At 48.9% G+C, this 20,341-nt stretch overlaps 7 protein-coding genes across 7 annotated transcripts; 2 read left to right on the forward strand and 5 right to left on the reverse strand.

Moving 5' to 3' along the window:
* Window positions 1-457: 457 nt before the first annotated feature.
* On the reverse strand, window positions 458-1,415 carry N7529_002764 (mitochondrial 54S ribosomal protein uL23m; the record flags this gene model as incomplete). The annotated part of the gene is made up of 3 exons (XM_057238292.1): window positions 458-734; window positions 884-1,171; window positions 1,300-1,415. The coding sequence occupies 3 exons, from the start codon at window positions 1,413-1,415 to the stop codon at window positions 458-460; spliced, it is 681 nt and encodes a 226-aa protein (XP_057100903.1).
* Window positions 1,416-1,777: 362 nt separating this feature from the next.
* N7529_002765 (protein kinase RIO2) lies at window positions 1,778-3,173 on the reverse strand (the record flags this gene model as incomplete). The annotated part of the gene is made up of 3 exons (XM_057238293.1): window positions 1,778-2,808; window positions 2,872-3,016; window positions 3,111-3,173. 3 exons carry the CDS (start codon window positions 3,171-3,173, stop codon window positions 1,778-1,780), a joined length of 1,239 nt encoding a protein of 412 aa, XP_057100904.1.
* Window positions 3,174-3,670: 497 nt separating this feature from the next.
* On the reverse strand, window positions 3,671-6,654 carry N7529_002766 (proteasome regulatory particle base subunit RPN1; the record flags this gene model as incomplete). The annotated part of the gene is made up of 5 exons (XM_057238294.1): window positions 3,671-3,697; window positions 3,753-6,065; window positions 6,119-6,283; window positions 6,349-6,413; window positions 6,513-6,654. 5 exons carry the CDS (start codon window positions 6,652-6,654, stop codon window positions 3,671-3,673), a joined length of 2,712 nt encoding a protein of 903 aa, XP_057100905.1.
* Window positions 6,655-7,036: 382 nt separating this feature from the next.
* N7529_002767 (uncharacterized protein) lies at window positions 7,037-9,095 on the reverse strand (the record flags this gene model as incomplete). Its single annotated transcript, XM_057238295.1, has 3 exons — window positions 7,037-8,112; window positions 8,182-8,433; window positions 8,492-9,095. 3 exons carry the CDS (start codon window positions 9,093-9,095, stop codon window positions 7,037-7,039), a joined length of 1,932 nt encoding a protein of 643 aa, XP_057100906.1.
* Window positions 9,096-9,245: 150 nt separating this feature from the next.
* On the forward strand, window positions 9,246-11,814 carry N7529_002768 (mismatch repair ATPase MLH1; the record flags this gene model as incomplete). Its single annotated transcript, XM_057238296.1, has 4 exons — window positions 9,246-9,452; window positions 9,518-9,697; window positions 9,774-10,040; window positions 10,102-11,814. The coding sequence occupies 4 exons, from the start codon at window positions 9,246-9,248 to the stop codon at window positions 11,812-11,814; spliced, it is 2,367 nt and encodes a 788-aa protein (XP_057100907.1).
* Window positions 11,815-12,815: 1,001 nt separating this feature from the next.
* pps1 (tyrosine/serine/threonine protein phosphatase PPS1) lies at window positions 12,816-15,123 on the reverse strand (the record flags this gene model as incomplete). The annotated part of the gene is made up of 6 exons (XM_057238297.1): window positions 12,816-12,942; window positions 13,000-13,056; window positions 13,110-13,230; window positions 13,283-14,176; window positions 14,232-14,318; window positions 14,376-15,123. The coding sequence occupies 6 exons, from the start codon at window positions 15,121-15,123 to the stop codon at window positions 12,816-12,818; spliced, it is 2,034 nt and encodes a 677-aa protein (XP_057100908.1).
* Window positions 15,124-18,640: 3,517 nt separating this feature from the next.
* N7529_002770 (phosphoinositide binding protein ATG18) lies at window positions 18,641-20,166 on the forward strand (the record flags this gene model as incomplete). The annotated part of the gene is made up of 5 exons (XM_057238298.1): window positions 18,641-18,692; window positions 18,746-18,900; window positions 18,972-19,131; window positions 19,191-20,055; window positions 20,121-20,166. 5 exons carry the CDS (start codon window positions 18,641-18,643, stop codon window positions 20,164-20,166), a joined length of 1,278 nt encoding a protein of 425 aa, XP_057100909.1.
* Between the last annotated feature and the right edge of the window lie 175 nt (window positions 20,167-20,341).

A 20,341-nucleotide genomic window follows, 5' to 3' on the forward strand; every position in this document is an offset into this window, starting at 1 on the left:
GAATTCTCAATGCTATGTTTTGTCCAGAAAGTCTGGCGATACTCTCCAATATACTTCATTGCATCCATTCTTTCCTTACACATCCTATGTGTTCTTTCTCGATTAGTCTTTTCCCGGGTCTTTCTTCACTTTCTTCCGAGTGTATGCTTAGCTCCTTTGTAACCGTGAGTATATAGAGGCTCATTATATACTAATATCATTGCAGCGCAATACATTCACTCCAAGATGTTTATGAAATTTCTAGGCACCATGCACCACAGATTTTCGATTACACTTCTCCACTTACAGATCCAGAATATAAACCATGACAAAAAGGTGAGACGCCAAGTCAAAATGTATACAATCTACCCAAGAGTATAATACACAAGTCCAGTCCAAAGGGACCTAGAACAAGAAACACCGATATTCCGAAAAGGAAAACCCAACAATGCAGAACCCATCAAAACTACACATGTATTTATTTCGGCCCGCCTTTCCGTTGCTTAGCATACCAAGCCGGCAGCGTAGTAGCAGGGAAGTAGCTGGCCTTCTTCGCAGCCTCATGGGGCTCAAGACCCACAGCCTTCCAGGTTGGTCTCCAGGTCTCCTTCTTCTCGAGCAAAGCCTTAGCCTGCTCCTTGTAGGCGGCGCGCAGCTCGTGGTCGGGCTCTTCGCCAGAGTTGCGCTTCGGGTTCTCCTTGTCTTGTTGCTGCTGCTGCCAGAGCTCGGCCTTCTCCCAGCCTTCGTGTTCCCAGCTGTTGAGAGCATGTTAGTATATGGTATATGGTATATGGCTATTGATTCACTGTGTCGGAGTGCACGTGTGCATGGAAAGAAAAATGCAATGAAGGAATTGCAAGATGGCAAAGAGGCAGATATGAAAGGTAGGGTAGGGGGTGCATACGGGGTGAGATCCTTGGGCTCCTCGGGCCACGCGAAAGGCTCTTTCAACTCGACAGTCATGCGCTTCTGCGACTTAGGTCGGCGCCATGGGCCGTACCCCTTGCCGTCGCGCGTGATGCGTGTGAGTCCTTGTGCCTGGACATAACTGCGGATACCGAGGACAGCGACACCATAGAGATTGTATAGGTAGCTGCGGAGATCGAACTTGTTGAAGTTGAGGGGGACGCGGAATTGAGCATATTTCGAGGAGAGGTTGGGGGTTCGGACGAGAGCGATGCGGAATTGAGGCCTGTTCGGGCGATCAGTTAGCCGAATTCTTTTGGTAGATTTGTGGGAGTATGCAATTGTGCCGGTCTAGCATTGGTGGTAGTGTGGGTTGGATTGATATGGCGTTCTGGGAATTTTTGATTAACATACAGGTACACCGGCTTTCCGACGACCTCTGTGGATCTGTATTTCTTCACTTCTTTCGTGCCTGCTTGTTCTTTCAGGCGGCGCAAGACCTTGCCTTGTATATTGCTGAGACGGACCATTTTGTTGTTGGGTTGAGGTATCTGAGAGTTGGAGGTGTTCGGATCTCGCATCAAAACTGCGTTGGCCGATATGGTCATGTGACCGCGAAGTATATGCAAACCTTGAACGACGCAATGCTCATTCCTGGCGTTTAAATTGGAGGCAGAGCGAATTAAATAAAATTTTGAATCACAAGTGGATTCTTCTTTATTATATATGTTGTTTGAGGGACTATCCCGGGGATGAAGGGAACTGAAACTCTCATTTGGGTATTTTGGAAGTCATCTATTGGTTTGATAGGAAATTTTGAAACCTACATATGTATATTACATGCTTGAATCATCGTAACTGGTCATTAAACAAAGCCCAAAATCATTTGCTTTTACTGCGCCGATGATTCCGAGACTCGAAGTTCTTCTAGTCGTTGCGTGCTGTCATCGACATCCTCGGAATTCTTGTTCTCCTCGGCGCTGTCATTGTGTTCGTCTTCCTCGGATCCAGATTCTTCGTCATATTCCGAATCACCCTCTTCTTCGTTGTCGCTGTCCTTAGAGCCCTCGCCATCTCCAGTAGCTCCCACCTCTTTCATGTACAGCTCAAGTTCCTTGGCCATCTTGCGCGAGAATCCTGAGGCTTCGACCTCAATATCCAAACGCTTGCCAGGGTTCTTCAAAAGCTTCTTCCTGGCTTCGGAGAAAGTGGGACCCTTCGAATCGCTCACGAACTTGAACTTGCGCTTGAAGTACCGCTTAATACATTCAACATCGCGGTCGAAGTACATCTCAGCATTGACGTGGTCAACGGATACCATCTGCGGGAAATCAATGAGAACCGGTACCAGTGTCAGATTCTCATCCGCCTCTTCCTCGGTAGCCGGAGCTTTACCCTTCGCATCAGGATTCGGCAGTTCCTTGATAAGGATGTTGAACTCGTTGAAATCACCGTGGATGAGACCAAATCGCGCAAGTTCCAGGATCATGTTCATAAGCTCCGAGTACAGCTTAGCCGGATCAGCGACCTTGGCGATCTGACGCAGAGGGAAGGCATCAATCAGCTCCATGACGATGGTGTGTCGGTTCTGGGAAATGGGCTCGGGGACGGCGAACCCGTTCTCGCGCAGTGCTTTCATGAAAGCAAACTCTTTCATAGCTGCCAATCGTGACATATACATCCAGGAAGCTGCGCTGCGGTGTCGTAGGTAGTCGCGGTTTGTCTTGACGGTTCGGAAAGAGATACGGCCGAGACGGTGAATCTTCATAATGCGCTGCGATCCGGTGCTGTCTGCCACCACGATAATATCTGATTCCTTGCCCACGCCAATCTGGTTGCCGACTGAGTAGATGACCTTTGACTTCTGGTGCGCGTTCAGCGCAAGATAATCCAATCCTCCGTATGCGAGTCGATAGCCGTCATCTGTAGATGTAATAACTGTGTTAGCGATATCATGAACGGACAGAAATATATATCGATGCGTACACTTTGCGTTCTTCACCTTCGCAATCAAATTGATCTTTGCTAGGTTGGAAATTGCGCGATTAACTCCGCTGCCGCCCCGGAGACCCGAAAGCTGCGAAATCAGCGGCGTTGGAACGACCTCATGGTTACGACTTCCGGCTTCAACCTATATCCAACATTCTCTATTAGCATAGTATCGATGCGCGACATTAATATCATGGACGTCGCGGGGTAAGATGAAGAGAGGGGCCGATAAGTACCCCAGCAAGAACACGGAAATCCTCAGAGGTGAGGTAACGAATAGCCTTGGCGTCGAGCTTCATGGTTGCTAGGATATAGAAGAACTTTCTGCCTTCTTATTATTTCCCAATATTGATTTGTTGAGCACCAGAGCTTCGAGGCAAATTGTTGCGCTGTACCATGCGGCGAAGGAAAAAAGTGATAAGAACCTAGCCCTAAGCCCTATTTCCTATCTCGGATGAGAACCTTGATAGCAGCTTCAGCCTCAACTTTTCAAAAGGAATTTACATACTAGCGCGATGACTTTTTTGTAATAAAAATGGAAGTAGAGTGTATGCAGCTGAATCAAAGCTCCAGGTATCTACTCGTACAGAAAGGCCCAACGCCGTTGAGGACCAAGTGATGCAGTCTACCCATAGATCCGAGCAGTCTCAGCAGTCCAGACAAATATAACTGTAAAACAAATCCATGCTATTCCTCATTTCGTTCTGAATACATTAGATCCAACGATAACCCGACCAATATACGAGTCTCACTGGTTGCGAGCAATGGATGAAAATCGGGGAATATCTAGTTTCGCTTATTCAGGGCTTTCATAGTCCGGGTTCTAGAGCAGTGGTTAGTACAGGCTGCCGGGGATTAAAGAAAGGACGCAAACATACCTTACGCAAGATAACCAGACCCTCAAGAGTACTACTCAGGGGGATGTACTGCTCATCCTCAAGCTCAGCTCTCTCACCGTGAGCCAAAAGCACTGGCGTGCTCTGGGTCTGCCAGCCGGTGATAGTCTTTGGACGACCAGCCTGGCCGACCACGTCCACGGCCTGTCCAACGCGGACGTTGACAGTGAGGGGCTCAAGGTCCTCATCGAGGGTTATAAGGAAGCGGGGGAACATGGCGGTGATGAGGAAGTAGAGGAGGTAGTGGTGTTCAGCGAGGATGAATTGCTTGGCATCAATAAGAGATACAAGCACAGTGAGCAATCCTGCTGCTGAGACACGAGAGAGGACTTGTCGGTCGGTGTGGAAGGGGTTGAGAGTCATAGTACCCTTGCCCATGTGAAGGAGACCTTGGGCGATGCGAACCATGAACAGTGAGTTCTGGTCGCGGTGGTAGTAACTGGCTAATTGTCGGAGAAGCTGTGCAAGACGGGCATTGTTGGTACCAGCACCACAGAGACCCATGGCGAAGATGGCATTAATAGCAACTTCGTTGTCATTGTCGTGACTGTACCGGGATAGTGTGTCGTAAACCTTCATCTGGGGGTTACTAGGGCTGATCAATCCCATAGCTAGGGGAACTGCCCGGCGAATGTTGCTGGAGCCGTAGTGCATAAGATGGCCGAACTGGCGGAGAATCATGTCCTGACCAACATCCTCGCCCATAGCAATGAGGGAGAGACCAAGAACAGCATATGACTGAACAAGTTCATCGCCCTTGTTCTCTTCTTTCTCTTCAATGATGTCATTGCAGATATGAAGGAGCTCTTGCAACTTAAGCACTGTACCAGTACCTGCCCAGGCGCATACTGAGGCAAGGACGGAAGTGGGCTTAGCCATTGGGTGGTCAACAGCCTTAAGAATATCAAGAATGACATCAACCTCTTCTTGGCGGCCGAAGTAAAGGAGAGCCAGACCAAGAGCCATGAACCTTGTCCACTTGTCCTTGAGCTGCTTCTGGCGCTCCTCGTCCATCAATGTGGTGGCAATGGCCTCGCTGACTTGGTGGTTCGATGAACCAACAAAGATGAGACCCAGCGAGACTGCTGCCATAGCTGAAAGCTGCATGTCTAGTGAAGCATCTTCCACAATGGGAAGAAGGACCTCAAGAAGTTCTTCTTTGTTGGAACCGGCATATGCCAGACCAAGACCCATAATAGACGCAACTCTCATCGGCACATTCTTGGCCTCGAGGTTTTCGGGGTCACTGAGGAGGGCAAGAGCGGGATCAGAGTCAAGTCGGACACCGGAGTTCAGAATACCAATGGCAAGCAATGCACCCGCCTTCACTTGGTCTTCCTGCGCATAGGTGAACTTGTCGATCTTATCAAGGCCATCCTCAACATCACGGTGCAACAGCATACCGAGCGACGCCGTTGTCGAAAGCATACCATCCTCCTTAGTCTTCCAGACCCATGGGCCCTTATCGCCCTCGACCAGCATCATCTTATCGTTACCAAAGCCAGCGTTAGCAAACGAGTTGACGAAGGCGCTGGCCAAGTTGTGTCGTGCCGAGTCAAGGTTGGTGAGACCGGCGCCGCGGCTGCTCTCAAGGTGTGTCTTGTAAATATCCTCTGGCATCTTGGGCTCGAGAATGTTGAGTTCCTTGCCCAGGGATTTGAAGTGCTTCGGAATCGAGGTGTTGTTGAGGCAATCAGCCAAAGCCTCTCCCTCCTCATCTTCGGCCGGGAGGTCAAGCCAGATTTGCTGACGGGCGACAAGGAAGGCCATTTGTTTCTTCAGAGACATGTCTGTTGTGGCGTGAATGTCACTCTTGATGAGCTCGGTATCGTTGAGACGGATAGCGAGCACGATCGCTTGCGAGAGCTTGTTGTAGCGGACGTAGATCTCGTGGGCGGTTCGGAGGAATTGCTGATCTTCTGGATAAGTGAGGAGGTTGACCATGCTGACCATATACAAGCAGACTCGGGCATATGTGTTCTCGTCAACAAACTGAGGAATATCCTCGATAATCTCCAGTTCGCTCATGAGATCGACCGCATCGGCTTCAGCATTGTGGCTCAGGAAGTAAGGCACCAGCGACAAGGCGAGGTCGACTAGATCTTGGGTATCCTGGTCTGCGTTCAACCGGCTCTGATATAGCTGGCCGATTTCCAGTGCGAGGTGGCGGACATATTCGTGACCCCAAGATCCAAGGTCCTCGGATTTGGCCAAAAGGCGATATTTGATGGTTTCCAACTTCTCTTCGTCTCCGTAGGTCATACCGAGCACCGACATCATATCGGCCAAAGAGTTCTGAACAAAACTTATTAGATAATCCCAAATGTCAGCAGTGCTGAAGAACCTACCTTCACGGGACCTGCGACCCAACTCTCATATAGCCCGCTCAGGTCATCGTAATGAGGTCGGAGGAACTTGAGAGGCTTAGGAACAGCAGTCATGGAGGATGTAGATGTTTTGATGAATGTCTTAATCGCGTCCAGTGCGGGCCCGTAGAGCGATGTATCGGGTTCCTGTTGAGAGGAAAATAGAGGATTAGCGTTATTGTGCTATGCGCAGTGAACAGGAGTTATTGTACCTTTAACCGCTCAACAAGCATCTCAAGTTCGCTCTTCAATTGCTGGTCCTCTTCACTGAGCTCCTCTGCAACACTTTGGTGTCAGTTGAGCTGCTTCCAAGGCCTTTCAGAGTAATCATATGCTCTGTTTGGATATTTCTGGGGAAAGTGTTATCGTAACGTACCATCTTTAGACTCTCCATCCTTCTTTGCGTCTACTGGCGCTTTGTCGCCCTTCTCGGCGTTCTTGTCATTGGACTCGCGGATATCATCAACCTTGCCCTTGCCCTTGTCGGCGGAGGTTGGCCGTTCGCCCTCGTTGGCCATTTCTGATGGTAGCTGGGGACCAAGTCGGAGGAAATCGAGGATGTGAGACTGAGAAAGGTATCAAACAAGCGAGTAGAAAATACTGTTACAATGCAGAAATAGATGGAAATCTGCAAGTAATGAGTGATGCCAGTCGATTGTAAGCTGGTGATGGGGAGGCAGAGCTCGGTCTGGTGCAGCTCCGGAATTGGATTACGTAAGGCGCCAAGCCCTCCGTCATTGCTTGCACTTCTACTAGATTCCAATCGTTCGTTTTTAACTAGATGATGGCTTTTATATATGGACACGTGGGTTATTAACTAGAATTGTTTTATAATTCAATAGATAAACTAGTACTTTAACAACTTGGCTAGTCAGATCCAGCTGAGTTATCACCAAATATTCATTCTTGAAGGCAAAATAGGTCTGCCGAAGGATTATCAATGTTCTTGTCACTAGTACATCCTCCATAGTGAGTACGAAACTGCTGCAGGTATTCCTCAGTTTGCTTGGTATATGTTGCGGCATCTATCTGCTCTCCGCCATGTCCAAGCAGAGGCAAAGCATCAAGGTCTGGAAGACCTGAGGAGAACAGGTCAAGCAAGGGCATGATGTTTGATGCGTGATTTAGCGGTTGCTCTTCAGATCCCAAGCTAGTGGTGGAATCGTCCTTGCTGTCCCCAAACTCTTCAGGGCGCTCGTATAACTCGTCATGTACGGTGGCAATCGCAGAGGACTTGATACCCGGGAAAGATGGGTAGAGGAGATAGTACCCTTTTGCGCGGATCATCTCAAGTAGGTGTTCCATGAAAGCCGGGTATTTCTCCGATATCGACTTGGTGTGCGGGGCCGTCGCAGATTCTGGGGTTGATAGACGAAGGGAGAGAAAGGAGTGGAAATTCGCCCAGGCATCGCCAAAGTACAAAGCTGCATTGCTGTTTGGGGCTTGCCAAAGGAATGAAGGAACGAAATTGCTGTTCTCCTTCACTATCATATTCGGTGGGGCGAACAATTTGCTATGCGTAGTAGGGTTGGAAGATGGAAGTTCGAGTGAAATTCCAATCAATTTCGAAAACACGCGTTTGGCGCGGGCAGACTGTTTGTAGTTCAAAACGGAGTACTTCAGGTAATGATAGAACGACGGGCCTAGCTCTGCCTGCGGAGAAAGTATGAGCAAATGGCTCGTCTCTGAGTCTAATGGGTAGAACGATTCCACTGTTCGAAGAGATGATTCTGCAGGATCCATGTGGTGTGGCTGGATACGCCGCCGAAGAGTGATCCGGCTTGCAAGCTGGGACAACGCCCCTGGTGTCTGTAAAAACCGAAGCAGTTGAGGATCCACCTGCTGGGGGAGCTCTATTGTTAAGCTAGGGGCAGATCCTAAATAATCAGCCGCGTCCAATGATTTCACAAGTCTGATCAAAGACCCGGACTCGGAAGGTGCATGGACAACCATTTCAATATGGATTTTATTCCACGCTATTATAGGCGTGTTAGTCAGTACCTTTAAACTCGACAGACAAGAAAAAAGAGAATAAGATAGCTTACTCCGAAGTGCTACACTATCCAGCGAAGCTATCCACATGATATCCTTTGAAGCGGCGGGGAGAGCGATGTGAGGAGTACTACTTCCTCGAACATGGGCTTCGACCCCGTTCCAGAAGAATGAATCCTCCCAATCTTTCCCCTGCGTTATTATCACATCAGGGCTGATGTATGCCTGTACGAGCTGCAATGCTCCTTTTACAGATCGCTCCATGCGAGCATCGATAGATATGGGTGCTAGGTCAGGCCGGCCCACTGTCATTCACAGCCAAGTCAGCAAAAGCTCGAAAATCATGATATACTCGAGCCATACCGTGCCATATCAACGGGCATTCCTTTTCTCCGATCCCATTGACTTCCTTGATTTTTCGAACTGATAGTTCTTCCTTTCCCATCAAGATGAAATGCACATAGTTAAATGGTTGATCAGCCATACGACAGGCTAGCGGCAAAATATCTGACACACTGCGCAGACTGGATCCAGCGAATAATACCGCACGGCTGCTTGACTTTTGCGAATGTTTGTACCGAGGAAAAGAGCGCTCCAACTCTGGGAATATGACTTTCCCGTCATAACCTTCCTCTTTCTGGTCCGGCCTCGATATTGTGGCATGGGGTGCCTGCTCTGACTCGAAAACAGTCGGAACTTGGTCTGGGCTGGTCAATTTGGACAGTGTTTCTTCTCGCAGCTTAGCCATCGCGGGATTGTATCGTTCAACGGCGGGTGCTAGGTCCGTCGGCATATGCTTGAAGAATTCATAGACGAGCACAAGTGCTACTAAGGCGACGATAATTCGACGAGGGCGGGAAATTAACCTGTGTCGTAGAGGTCGAAAGCGCGTATCAATTGGTCGGTGGTCGTCATCTTTCTTGCCCATCTCTTCATCGGCGCGAAGGGGCATCTTTGCGGGCGCCATACTGTACACCTGTAGATGCCAAACCCAATCACTGTGGAGTTTTTGAAGTTCTTTAGATCATTGGAGCGACAAATAAATATAGAGAAACAATGCTTTTTACATCTTTGGAGAGAATGCAGCGGACAAAACAATTGGTAGTCCCCACAAGCAATGACGCCCCAGGCTCTCTTATCGCCTTATCGGATCTTCACCTTTTCTCCAACGCGACGTGATCCGTTCACTTGCGAGTATCTCTTTGAGATCGAGGATTTGATCATGGAAGACAATATGGATATTGATACACTTGATCAACGTGGCACCAAGCGTGCAGTGGAGGAGACCGAGAGTCAGGAACCCCCTAGGCCAAAGAAGATTAAGGTAAGTAATCGCGCTGTGCATGGGTCCCATCTATACTACCGGAACAAATATTGAATCACACTCAGGCTTTGGACCCCGATGTCGTAAATAAAATCGCTGCTGGGGAGATCATCGTCGCTCCGATGCATGCGCTCAAAGAGCTCATTGAAAACGCCGTCGATGCTGGCTCTACAACAATTGAAGTCCTGATCAAGGAAGGAGGACTGAAACTACTCCAGATTACTGACAACGGTCATGGAATCGATGTATGTTTTTCCCTTTAATGAATGAATCAACCTCTTCCAAATTGCCACTGGAGCAGATGTCACTAACAATTTTCAGCGAGATGATCTTCCGATTCTCTGTGAGAGATTCACTACCTCCAAACTTAAAGAGTTTGAGGATCTTACTTCCATTGGAACCTACGGCTTTCGAGGTGAAGCTCTGGCCAGTATCAGTCACATCGCACACCTGACTGTCACGACCAAGACTGCTGGATCTAGCTGCGCTTGGCGAGCACATTATGGGGATGGGAAGTTGATCCCAGCCAAACCAGGCCAGAGCTCTGCGCCCAAGGCGACAGCTGGACGCGGAGGAACCCAAATCACTGTAAGTCAGCCCGCTCACTGCGATGCTTGACCACGAGATCACAAGTTAACATGGCTCGAAGGTCGAGGATCTTTTCTATAATGTTCCCACTAGACGCAGAGCATTCCGCTCGGCAAGTGAGGAATATGCCAAAATCCTCGATGTGGTCGGTCGATATGCGGTACACTGCTCTGGTGTCGCCTTCTCGTGCCGCAAGCACGGTGACTCTGGCGTGAGTATCTCGACCCCAGCCAGCGCAAGCACCGTCGACAGGATCCGCCAGATTCACGGCAGTGCCGTAGCGAACGAGGTTGTTGAATTCAAATCCGAGAATACAAAACTTGGATTCCGTGCGTCCGGTCTTGCTACTAATGCCAACTATCATGTCAAGAGAACAACGATTCTGCTCTTCATCAACCACCGTGCAGTTGAATCAACTGCTGTTAAGCGGGCAGTCGAACAAACTTATTCTGCATTTTTACCCAAAGGTGGACACCCATTCGTATATCTTGATCTCGAGATCGAGCCTCATCGCGTCGATGTCAATGTGCATCCAACAAAGCGCGAGGTCAACTTCCTCAACGAAGATGAGATTATCGAGCTTGTCTGCGCCGAAATCCGATCCAAGCTTGCGGAGGTAGACTCCAGCCGCACATTCCTCACGCAGAGTCTATTGCCCAGTGTACCAACAATCGAGTCCCTCCAGTCTGCCCAAGACGCCTCAGCCAACGAAGGAGCAGCAGAAGGAGCGAGATTGACAGCGACCCCGAAAACACCAGCAACGAAAAGGCCCTACGAAAACAACCTGGTCCGAACGGACTCCAAAGTCCGCAAAATCACAGCAATGCTAGACCCAGTCGCCGCCTCACCACGCGACCCTTCTAATCAAGACACGCCCGCCGACGCAAACCAACCCTCAATCATAGACGACGGCCTCCAATACGAAACAACAGATCGCCAGCCCCTAAGAATAGCCCTCGCCTCAATCAAAGGCCTCCGCGCCGCCGTCCGCTCCGAAATGCACAACACCCTAACCGAGATGTTCGCCTCACACACCTACGTAGGACTCGTCGATGAGCGACGCCGCTTAGCAGCCATCCAATCCGGCGTAAAGCTCTACCTAATCGATTACGGCCTCGCATGCAACGAATTCTTCTACCAAGTAGGCCTGACAGACTTCGGCAACTTCGGAACGATCCGGCTCTCCCCGGCACCCAAACTAGTCGACCTACTACGAATCGCTGCCGAGGCAGAGCGCAAAGACCACCCAGACGCGGAGGCGGAGGCTATAATCGCCAACGCGCCAGCCATGATCGCGCAGACGCTTGTCGAGCGCCGCGAGATGCTGAACGAGTATTTCTCCATGCAGATCAGCGCGGACGGCGAGCTAATTTCCATCCCGCTCCTGCTGAAGGGGTATTTGCCTGCGTTGGCGAAGTTGCCTCGCTTCTTGCTGCGGCTCGGTCCGTATGTGGACTGGGGTAGTGAGGAGGGGTGTTTCCGGACGTTTCTGCGTGAGCTGGCGGCTTTCTATACGCCTGAGCAGCTGCCTGTGCTTCCTGGTTTGGGTCCGGGTGCGGAGGGGGAGTCTGCGGAGCCGCGAGTAGCCGAGGGCGAGGGGGATGGGGATGGGGATGCCTTTGTCAGGGCGCGGCGTGCGCAGATGGTCCGCATGTTGGAGTATGCTGTTTTTCCTGCTCTCCGTGCGCGGTTGGTTGCCACGTCACGATTGCTGCGGGGTGTGGTGGAGGTTGCAGATTTGAAGGGGCTGTATCGGGTGTTCGAGCGCTGTTGAGGACTATACCATGTTACAGTGTCAATGTATCATACTACTTACTTGATTATTTATGATTTGACGAATGACCATTGAACTGTCTCTGCATCGGACGGTGCATTTAACGTGACGTGAGCCATACAGTACTGTTGAGAAAGTCAAGCGACACTCTTGAAGCACTTTATTGTCATACACCTGTTGCATGTCTCTTGGCCGGTGTTTTTCGGCGCTCTCTTCACATTCTTTGGCGTCCCTTCCTGGACCTTTTGTTCGTAAAATTATAGAGGTCAACTATGCCCTGATATCGCTCCCGTGGGTGGTCACCTTCCACATAAACTGTCGCCTGACCTTCCGACACAACATACCTAACAAATTTAGCATGTCAGGCTAGTATGTTCAGTTTACGAGCCTTAGACCGAACTGTCCAGTCTGTATCAGAAAACGGAATTAAGTATGATTAGACGCGCCATATTCGTACTAATCTTAAATAACACATGTACCCAAATACCCCGAGGGATCGAGAGAGAACGACGAACGACAACTGAGAATAGATAAAAACACAAGGTCTCTTTAGAAAACACCTAAACTGCAAGGCACGCAGTCAAACTGCTCCGAGGGAAAGAGTCAAATGATTATGAAATGCGTGTAAGATATGTGAGAAATAATGCAAGCCCGAACAGCAGCAGGCAGAGACTAAGAATGAAAGGAGATAAAAGCACAAGAACGAGGTGAGAACAGAGACACTCATATGGAACAGATTTGGCCGCAAAGAAATGGAAAGAAGAAAAAGAAAAGAAAAAAAATCAAGGCAGAACAAGATAAAAAGCACTGAACATTATGGCAATTCATCCCATTTCCGAGATCTTCAAAAACGCCAAGCGCCACAGATCAATCAAAAAGTCATCCCTTGTTCGTAAAAATCATGCAAATCCGTTGTATCGTGGTGTCTTCTGCAACACATGAAAAATCAGGTCTTGGGATCCTGTATCGGTTTGGCCTCGAAGCCTAGACTCAAGCAAATTTTAGGTTCTCGAGTACGGCTTGTTCAGCATGGCGATCTCGCGTGTGACATGATCCCATTCAAGCTCGCGTTTCAATGGTTGGCCGCGCTTTTTCATTTGGTATTCTTCCCATTGAAGGAGTTCGTAGCTGAGATTGTTAGCTTTTTTCATTGTTTGGAATTAAAGGCAACGCGGTATTGCTTACACAAAGCGAAGATGGGGCTGGATGATCACGTTGAGACGTCGTGCGCGGACAAAGCAGCTAGTTCCATATTAGTAAGGTGGTTCACAAGTTGAGATGAATGCAAGGCTTACTATGCTCTTGGGAAAGAAAGCTGTTTAGATGCCATGACCTCGGCAATGCAGATGCTTGCAGATCTAGAAACACCGACTCGACAATGAACCAACGTAGCAACACCGTCACGCTTCCCTTTTTCTGTGCCTGTGTTAGCAAATGGAAAGCGCATCGATCTCAGTATGAAACTCACCAATGAACTCTAAACAACGATCATACTCTTGACACAAAGGATCAATGCCGTTGTCTTGGACATTATCAATGTACATCAAATTATCAGGCCCCCAGTTGGCGCGGTCCCTATCCGTCCAGTTGACAGCCTCGCCGATACTAAGCACGCGCTTGATACCAAGCTCCCACAATAACTCCGGGTTATTCGCATGGGTCAAATTGCCGAGATATAGATAAGGCAAGATGCGACTCGGCAAGGAGCCATCCATGTTGTGGAACCAGTCTGGATCCCACATTTCCGAAGGATCGGTTGATTGCCCTGCGGGGCTTTCTTGTAGGAGGCGGCCCTGGATGTGGCATAGGAATGCAACGTCCGTCGGGTAGGCGAAGAAGTTGCGCTTTTTATCGCAGTGTAGGCGCAGCCAGGCTTCGTGTGCGGGCACGCCTTCCGCAAACATGAAGTACGCGACTGCCAGCAGTGAGGTTTCCGTGTATCCATCCGCGCAGTGGATGAGGATCTTGCGCGGCTTCCCTCGGGAGTTGGTCATTGCGGTATCACCGTCAGCTTCAAGTTCTTCTGAGGGGGATTCAGGGTGTGCGAGATAGTAGATCCATCGGATAGTGTTGACAATGTCCTCGATCTCTCGGGTGTTGCCAGATGGAAGGACAAGAGATCCTGATGAGGGGAACTCCATTCGTTGAGGGCCACTCTCGAGTTGCTTGTCGAGCATGGCAAGGTATCGGGGCCCGGGGATGCTGGCCATGTCGCTTGCGTCGATCAGAAGGTCGAAAGATTCTTCATTTGAAGCCCTAGGTACAGATGAATGCAAGTAATCCGGGGTATTTCCAAGCCAGACATTGGACGAAATTTCAGATGCTCGAGACATGGCAGCCATTTCTAGGCGCTCCCATTGAACTGCCGCAGGCATTAACAAAAGAGGCTCCGTGCAGTTATATTGTGTTTGACTTACCGAAATCCATAATGCGACCCGTCGAACGACCTTCTGCATCAACAGCAATAATCTCAGGCTGGTTGAGCGCAACATCGGAAAATTTGTCTGAATAAATATCTCAGTGGAAGGTTCGCACGAAGGAACGGGGACTTGATAACGAACCGGCAAGAATGAAAGTATTGTACCTCGGTCGCTCCTGCAGGGGATCCATCTTGAGTCTCCACGCCTGCTGAGCCATGGCGAATTTGTTGGCGAGATCGACAAGTTCTTTTTGGCTACCTTCATCCTCGGCGTATACAACAATGTCCGACATCGCAGCCAGCTTGGCGGTTTGTATCTGGAAGTTGCGAACCGAGAACCCCTCAGGAGGATCAGCCAACAAGAAGCGAGCTGAAGGTGCTAACACCTCATAGACGCCGACTGCGCCCTTGATGCGCGACTTGGATAAATCATCTCCGAGTTTTACCACGGTGATACCTCGCCAACATTTGGGGGTGCGACGTGGGTGGCGCTTGCGACTTGAGAAGAATCCCAGTTGTAGATGGTTATCTTGGTGGAGGCCGTGTAACCATGGGAACATGAGGGAGGCGTCGGGCATGGGTTGCGAGGCGGTATGAGCGATCGCAGCTGCCAGTTTGGCTCCATCAATTGTGTATACAGCCGGCGATGCCGGAAGTCCAATGCGCGTGGACTCATCCGGGGGTGACAGTAAGGAAGAAGGTTGGTCGCTGTTTCGGAATACTGATGGTTGTAGAGAGGGGCTCGGTGGAGTAGGACCTGTGGGGCATATTGGGATATGTTTATTCGGGATGGGACTTGATCGCCGGTTGACTGTCAAGGCAGAAGGGATAGGGGAAGGAGGAGGGGTCGAGTGGTGCAGCGCTTGCTGCTGAACCAAAACGGTGGCCATGTCGAAGCAGAGTAAAATCGTCGAACTTGTCGGGTATTAGTTGCAATTGAATTTGTGGAAGATTACATCCTTCGCAAGGGTTTGTGGAATCAATGACGCGTGAGTATCACAACTACATCAGATGTCAACATGGGATGTGCATCTCGAGCCTGAATTCAGACAAAGGATAAAAAGCAATGGGGGTGGGAAACGTAGAGAGATATAGGCCATACCACAAAGAGATAAGAGGAGCAAGGGGGTTTGAGGAAAGAATGCCACAAAATTGGACAGTTGAGTAAAGGATTCGGAGTTAAAATGAAATGCAAAAGTACAAGGGAGAAATGAGGAAGAAGTTGAGGGGAAAAGGTGGGAGCAGATCTCACTATGTACACTTTACATTTCTTATTATAGTTACAGAATTACTGATGTATGTTGTATAATATTTCAAACTGCCGACTATTACACTTTGATTGTTTACTTCTCGTCATTCCACTTGTGTATCCACTCCTCTCCACTATCATTATTACGAACTAGTTAGGTAGTTGCTCATAAGTAGTGGTAGTATACATATCCCATCACTCGAATCGATGCTAGACAGGGATTCTGACCACATTTTTATAATTCATCAAATACATTAATATAACCTACCTAGGTATAACTGATTGTCCAAAGCTAAAACACGGACATCCATCAGACATCCACCCCGTTTAGTGGGTCTATGACGCTGAGATTCCCATCATTCTCGGCCCAGACTTAACTAAGTGCGTAGGTGAACTCAACCCCCGCTATCAGGTTCCACTTCGGATGTGAAAGCCCACGGACGTTGATTCCATTGAAAGTCAATTACTTGATAATACTTGATATTACTTTCTAAGATTGGTACTTGGTATTACCTGATACATAACGGTGGAATCTAACCCTGGAAGTACTTGAACGGTAATAGGATAAGATAAATCACATTCTACCTAGGTATAGAGTTCTCTTCTCGTCATATACCATGACATATCCACAGAGCCACTTAAAACCACAAGATACTATTGTATACAAATGCATGGGAAACGAACCCCGGATCGCCACTGTGATCCACTTCAAGTGGGGAGAGAGCATCAAAACGTCCCCATAAACAAAAACACCTCGTGAGCAACTCTGCAGCCCAAGAGACCTAACGTCAAAGAAAAGGGACCTATCCACGTACCTATAATGAGCGCAGGTATACCCATGGTAACACACAAGGAAAGTCTTATCTTTGTTCGCGCATCTCTTGCCATTTCCACACGGAAAACAACATTCGACCATTTATCCTGATTGGTTGCCATGGACAGTAATTCCTCGGCCAACCGTCACCATGTCAGGCGGGGCAGCATCGAATAATCAGGCAGGTCGGCGCTGATCTTGTCTAGATTCTCATGTATGCGCACAGATCTTCTCCCAAACGTCCTATTCTCTTCTTAAAATTGGAGACGACTTCACACCTATCACTTCTAAGTGGCTGTCCAACATGCCGTGTATTACCAGGGTTGACAAGGGTCGAACCAGGATGTTTCCAGGGCGGTTGTAGAGTGTGCCTGGGATTAAACGCGTGTCAGAATCGGGCATAATTTGAGGGAAAACCCACCACTACCCGGAAGGTGCAGGAACTGCATATCAGAGCGGGTTGGTAGCATTCGTTTTGAAGATCTGACACACGGTCGATGTCGATGTCACCTGAGTCGTCTGGTTTTCGTCGCCCGTTTAGTTTGCTACCCAACTGGCGGGTTCGGTCTATGAGGGCGCTATGATACGGCCACATGGTAACCGCCCAGCCTTGCCTACTCTCGACGGGAAGCGCATGCATATTAGGGACATGAAGGTGTTGTTCAGGGTCATTCGGCAGTTTGGGCGAAATCTTGTGCAGGGCCGCTAGGCTCGATGGGTGTACTATATACATATGGGAACTAGTGAGGGATATATCGACTCAAATCCCGATTTCTCCAATCGGGTGGCATGAATAGCGACCTAATCAGGATTATTGTAGCAGATTATATGTCAGGGAATATACAGTGCGAGACGGGTAGCTGCCGGGCTTTGTGTTCCTCGCGCTTGCGAGTTATTCCGTACACGGTCTTGGATACACAGGCCAGTATCAAAACTTCGAGAACTGTCCAGTTTTGGTTGATGACGCGCGGCAGATTCAGTATGTGCCCAGGGAACCTTGTTTGTCTTGATTTTCCAGGCGCTGGCCTGCGGGTGTTGAAACATGACATTCTATGTATGGAGTTGACGTGGCTGGTGGTTGGGTTTGGTTTCTCTCATTGCATGTTGGAGCCCAAGTTGAGAACTGGATATCGCAGTACTTCGCAGTACTTCGCAGTTTGTATTACGCGTCTTCTAATTGCAATCAATCCGGATTTTCCTCTCTCTGCGTGGGGGTTTGTTTGATTGATGTATTCACTCACCTTAGGGGACAAGGAGCAAACACGTGTATCCACAACCTAGACAGGGCAGTGATCTTCTATAGATATCACAAGTACACTTGTACATTTTGGAGGCTTTGACAGCATGACTACTATATATCTTTTGCGAATATAGCTAGGTACTTAGATAGGAGTCCTAGATTGTCTATCAATGGACCATACAAACAACGCAGCTTTATACTGCAGGTGATTCCCAAACTGCAATTTCTTTTCGTGTTTTTGCGTTCAACTCCCATGACAAATATACCCATAAATGGATGTCTCGTTTCTCAAGGTTATATGGTGACTACTAAACGGATGGTCGAACTTTTGGTCATATGAAGTTATGAGACCAGAGCCATCCCTATCAGAATTCACAAAATCTCACTACGGGAAAATGGACGACTTTATATTGATCCGACTGAGCAGATGTCCCCTTGCAACCTACCGCGTCCATAGTGCTCCGACGAACTGGCTTTAGGTCCTTTCCACGGACAGTTACATAAAATTTGTGGTAATCGGCACACAAAACTAACTGGACAGATAAACATTGCATTCACGATCGTTGGTGCTACTGACAAAGGGAGAGAGTAGATATCTGGACGGTGTAAAGATAGACGATGGCTACGTCATTGTCTGGGTCGATGAGGGTTCGCTTTCACTACCTTGAAGCAAGGAGTTAGCGACTGGATTTCACAGGTCAGGATTATGAAGGGCAGGTAAACTGGAACAACACACACTTGCGAAACAAGACACCTTAGATTTGATTTGAAACTGACCAAAGTGAAGAAGTGAAAAAAGTGAAAAGAAGAACAGCGATAAGAGAATCTCCGTAGGCGGTGGGCAACAAGGTGTGGCCCAAGCGCGGATCTCTCGCTTGTGACGAGCTTTCTCGACTGCGCAAATTATCGTATTCTCTTTTTATCCGCACCCTCGCCCTCGAAGCATCTCGTTTCGTTCTCAGCGCAAGAAATGCTAGGGAGTGGCCAGTGAAGGGCAAAGAGTTGCTGCCTCGGCCCCCTCTCGCGATCCTCCAAGCGGGGTATCTCCGACATTCCGGGTGCCTTGAACCCTATTGAATTTCGCCTCCATATTGAAAAGTAATCATGGCCATGAATTTCGTGACATTTAACCAGGACTACAGCTACCTGGCTGTGGGTGAGATTTCTTCCGCTTCTCTTTGCAGAATGCTTGACTGACCGCGTTTGTAGCAACATCAAAAGGATTTCAAATATTCACCACTGAACCCTTTGCCAAGAGCTATGAGGCTAAAGAGGGAAACATTGCCGTCATTGAGATGTTGTTTTCAACTTCTCTTGTCGCTTTGATCTTGTCACCAAGACGTTTGCAAATTCAAAACACCAAAGTATGTGCAACCACTAGATTCATTTGATCATGGTTCCATTATGCGCGTATCGGGACTAACCTATGAGATAGCGACAATGCACAATATGCGAGTTGACATTTCCCACAACCGTCCTGGCGGTCAAGCTAAACCGCAAGCGACTTGTTATTGTCCTTGAGGATCAAATCTATCTTTATGATATCCAGACTATGAAGCTCTTGTCTACTATTGATACTTCGCCAAATCCTCATGGTATGACTTTTTCGCCGCACCTTTTTGCATTCCAAAGTCTAGTTCTGACAATTCAACAGCCATCTGTGCCCTTGCACCATCATCAGAGAATTGCTACATGGCATACCCTCTTCCACAAAAGGCTCCTGCAGCTGCAAGTACAGCAACACATGCTCCACCTGGAACAACCCACGTATCTCCTACAACCGGAGATGTCCTAATATTTGATGCCGTCAAACTTGAGGCGATCAATGTCATCGAAGCCCACCGTTCTCCCTTGGCACTCATTGCGCTAAACAGCGAAGGCACATTACTGGCCACCGCTTCAGATAAAGGAACGATTATCCGTATATTTTCGGTTCCAGACGGCCACAAGCTGTATCAGTTCCGCCGTGGCTCTATGCCATCTCGAATCTACAGCATGTCTTTCAACACCACATCAACACTCCTATGCGTATCATCGTCTACTGAGACCGTCCATATCTTCAAATTGACCCAGCAAGGACCTTCGTCAGACGGCTCTTCATCGTACGCTCCATCAGCCCGGGACCAGGCTTCTCCGCCTGCATACGGACATTCACCTGATGAAGACGAGGCTGGTGGCGATGCAGGCTCGGACTCTTCGAGGAAACACAACGGCACCCTGATGGGCATGCTTCGCCGGACCTCCCAAAACGTAGGTGGCGCAGTTGCAGCTAGGGTAGGCGGGTATCTTCCCAAGGGAGTTAGTGAGATGTGGGAGCCAGCGCGGGACTTTGCTTGGATCAAGCTGCCGCGGTCAAGCCAGGGCCCTGCTGGAAGCCCAGGCGCAGGACCCACGAGAAGTGTTGTTGCCATGAGTAGCAACACCCCGCATGTTATGGTTGTTACCAGCGATGGCAACTTTTATGTTTTCAACATCGACCTTTCGAAGGGTGGAGAAGGGACTCTCACCAAGCAATATTCGTAAGTTTGGGATTGCAATGTATGTCGGGAACTGGAATTGGTCCATGCTAACGATTACAATATAGTGTTGTGGATTCGAATGACAGGCTGGGATATGCTACGGAGTATTGAGAGCTGTCCTCCCATTGCTGTATTTTCTCCCGACATTGGCGTTTGACTGTACTGGGGCTGAACCATTGTTTCTAGCCTGGGCATTGTCCTGAATAGTTTACTTCTGAGCTTTTAGCGTTTCAATTCTCTTCTCTGGCGTCTGTAGTCATGGGCCGATTTCGTACATGTCTCGGCA

The sequence above is a fragment of the Penicillium soppii genome, assembly GCF_028829465.1.
Source record: "Penicillium soppii strain IBT 18220 chromosome Unknown utg000003l, whole genome shotgun sequence".
NCBI lineage: Eukaryota > Fungi > Ascomycota > Eurotiomycetes > Eurotiales > Aspergillaceae > Penicillium > Penicillium soppii.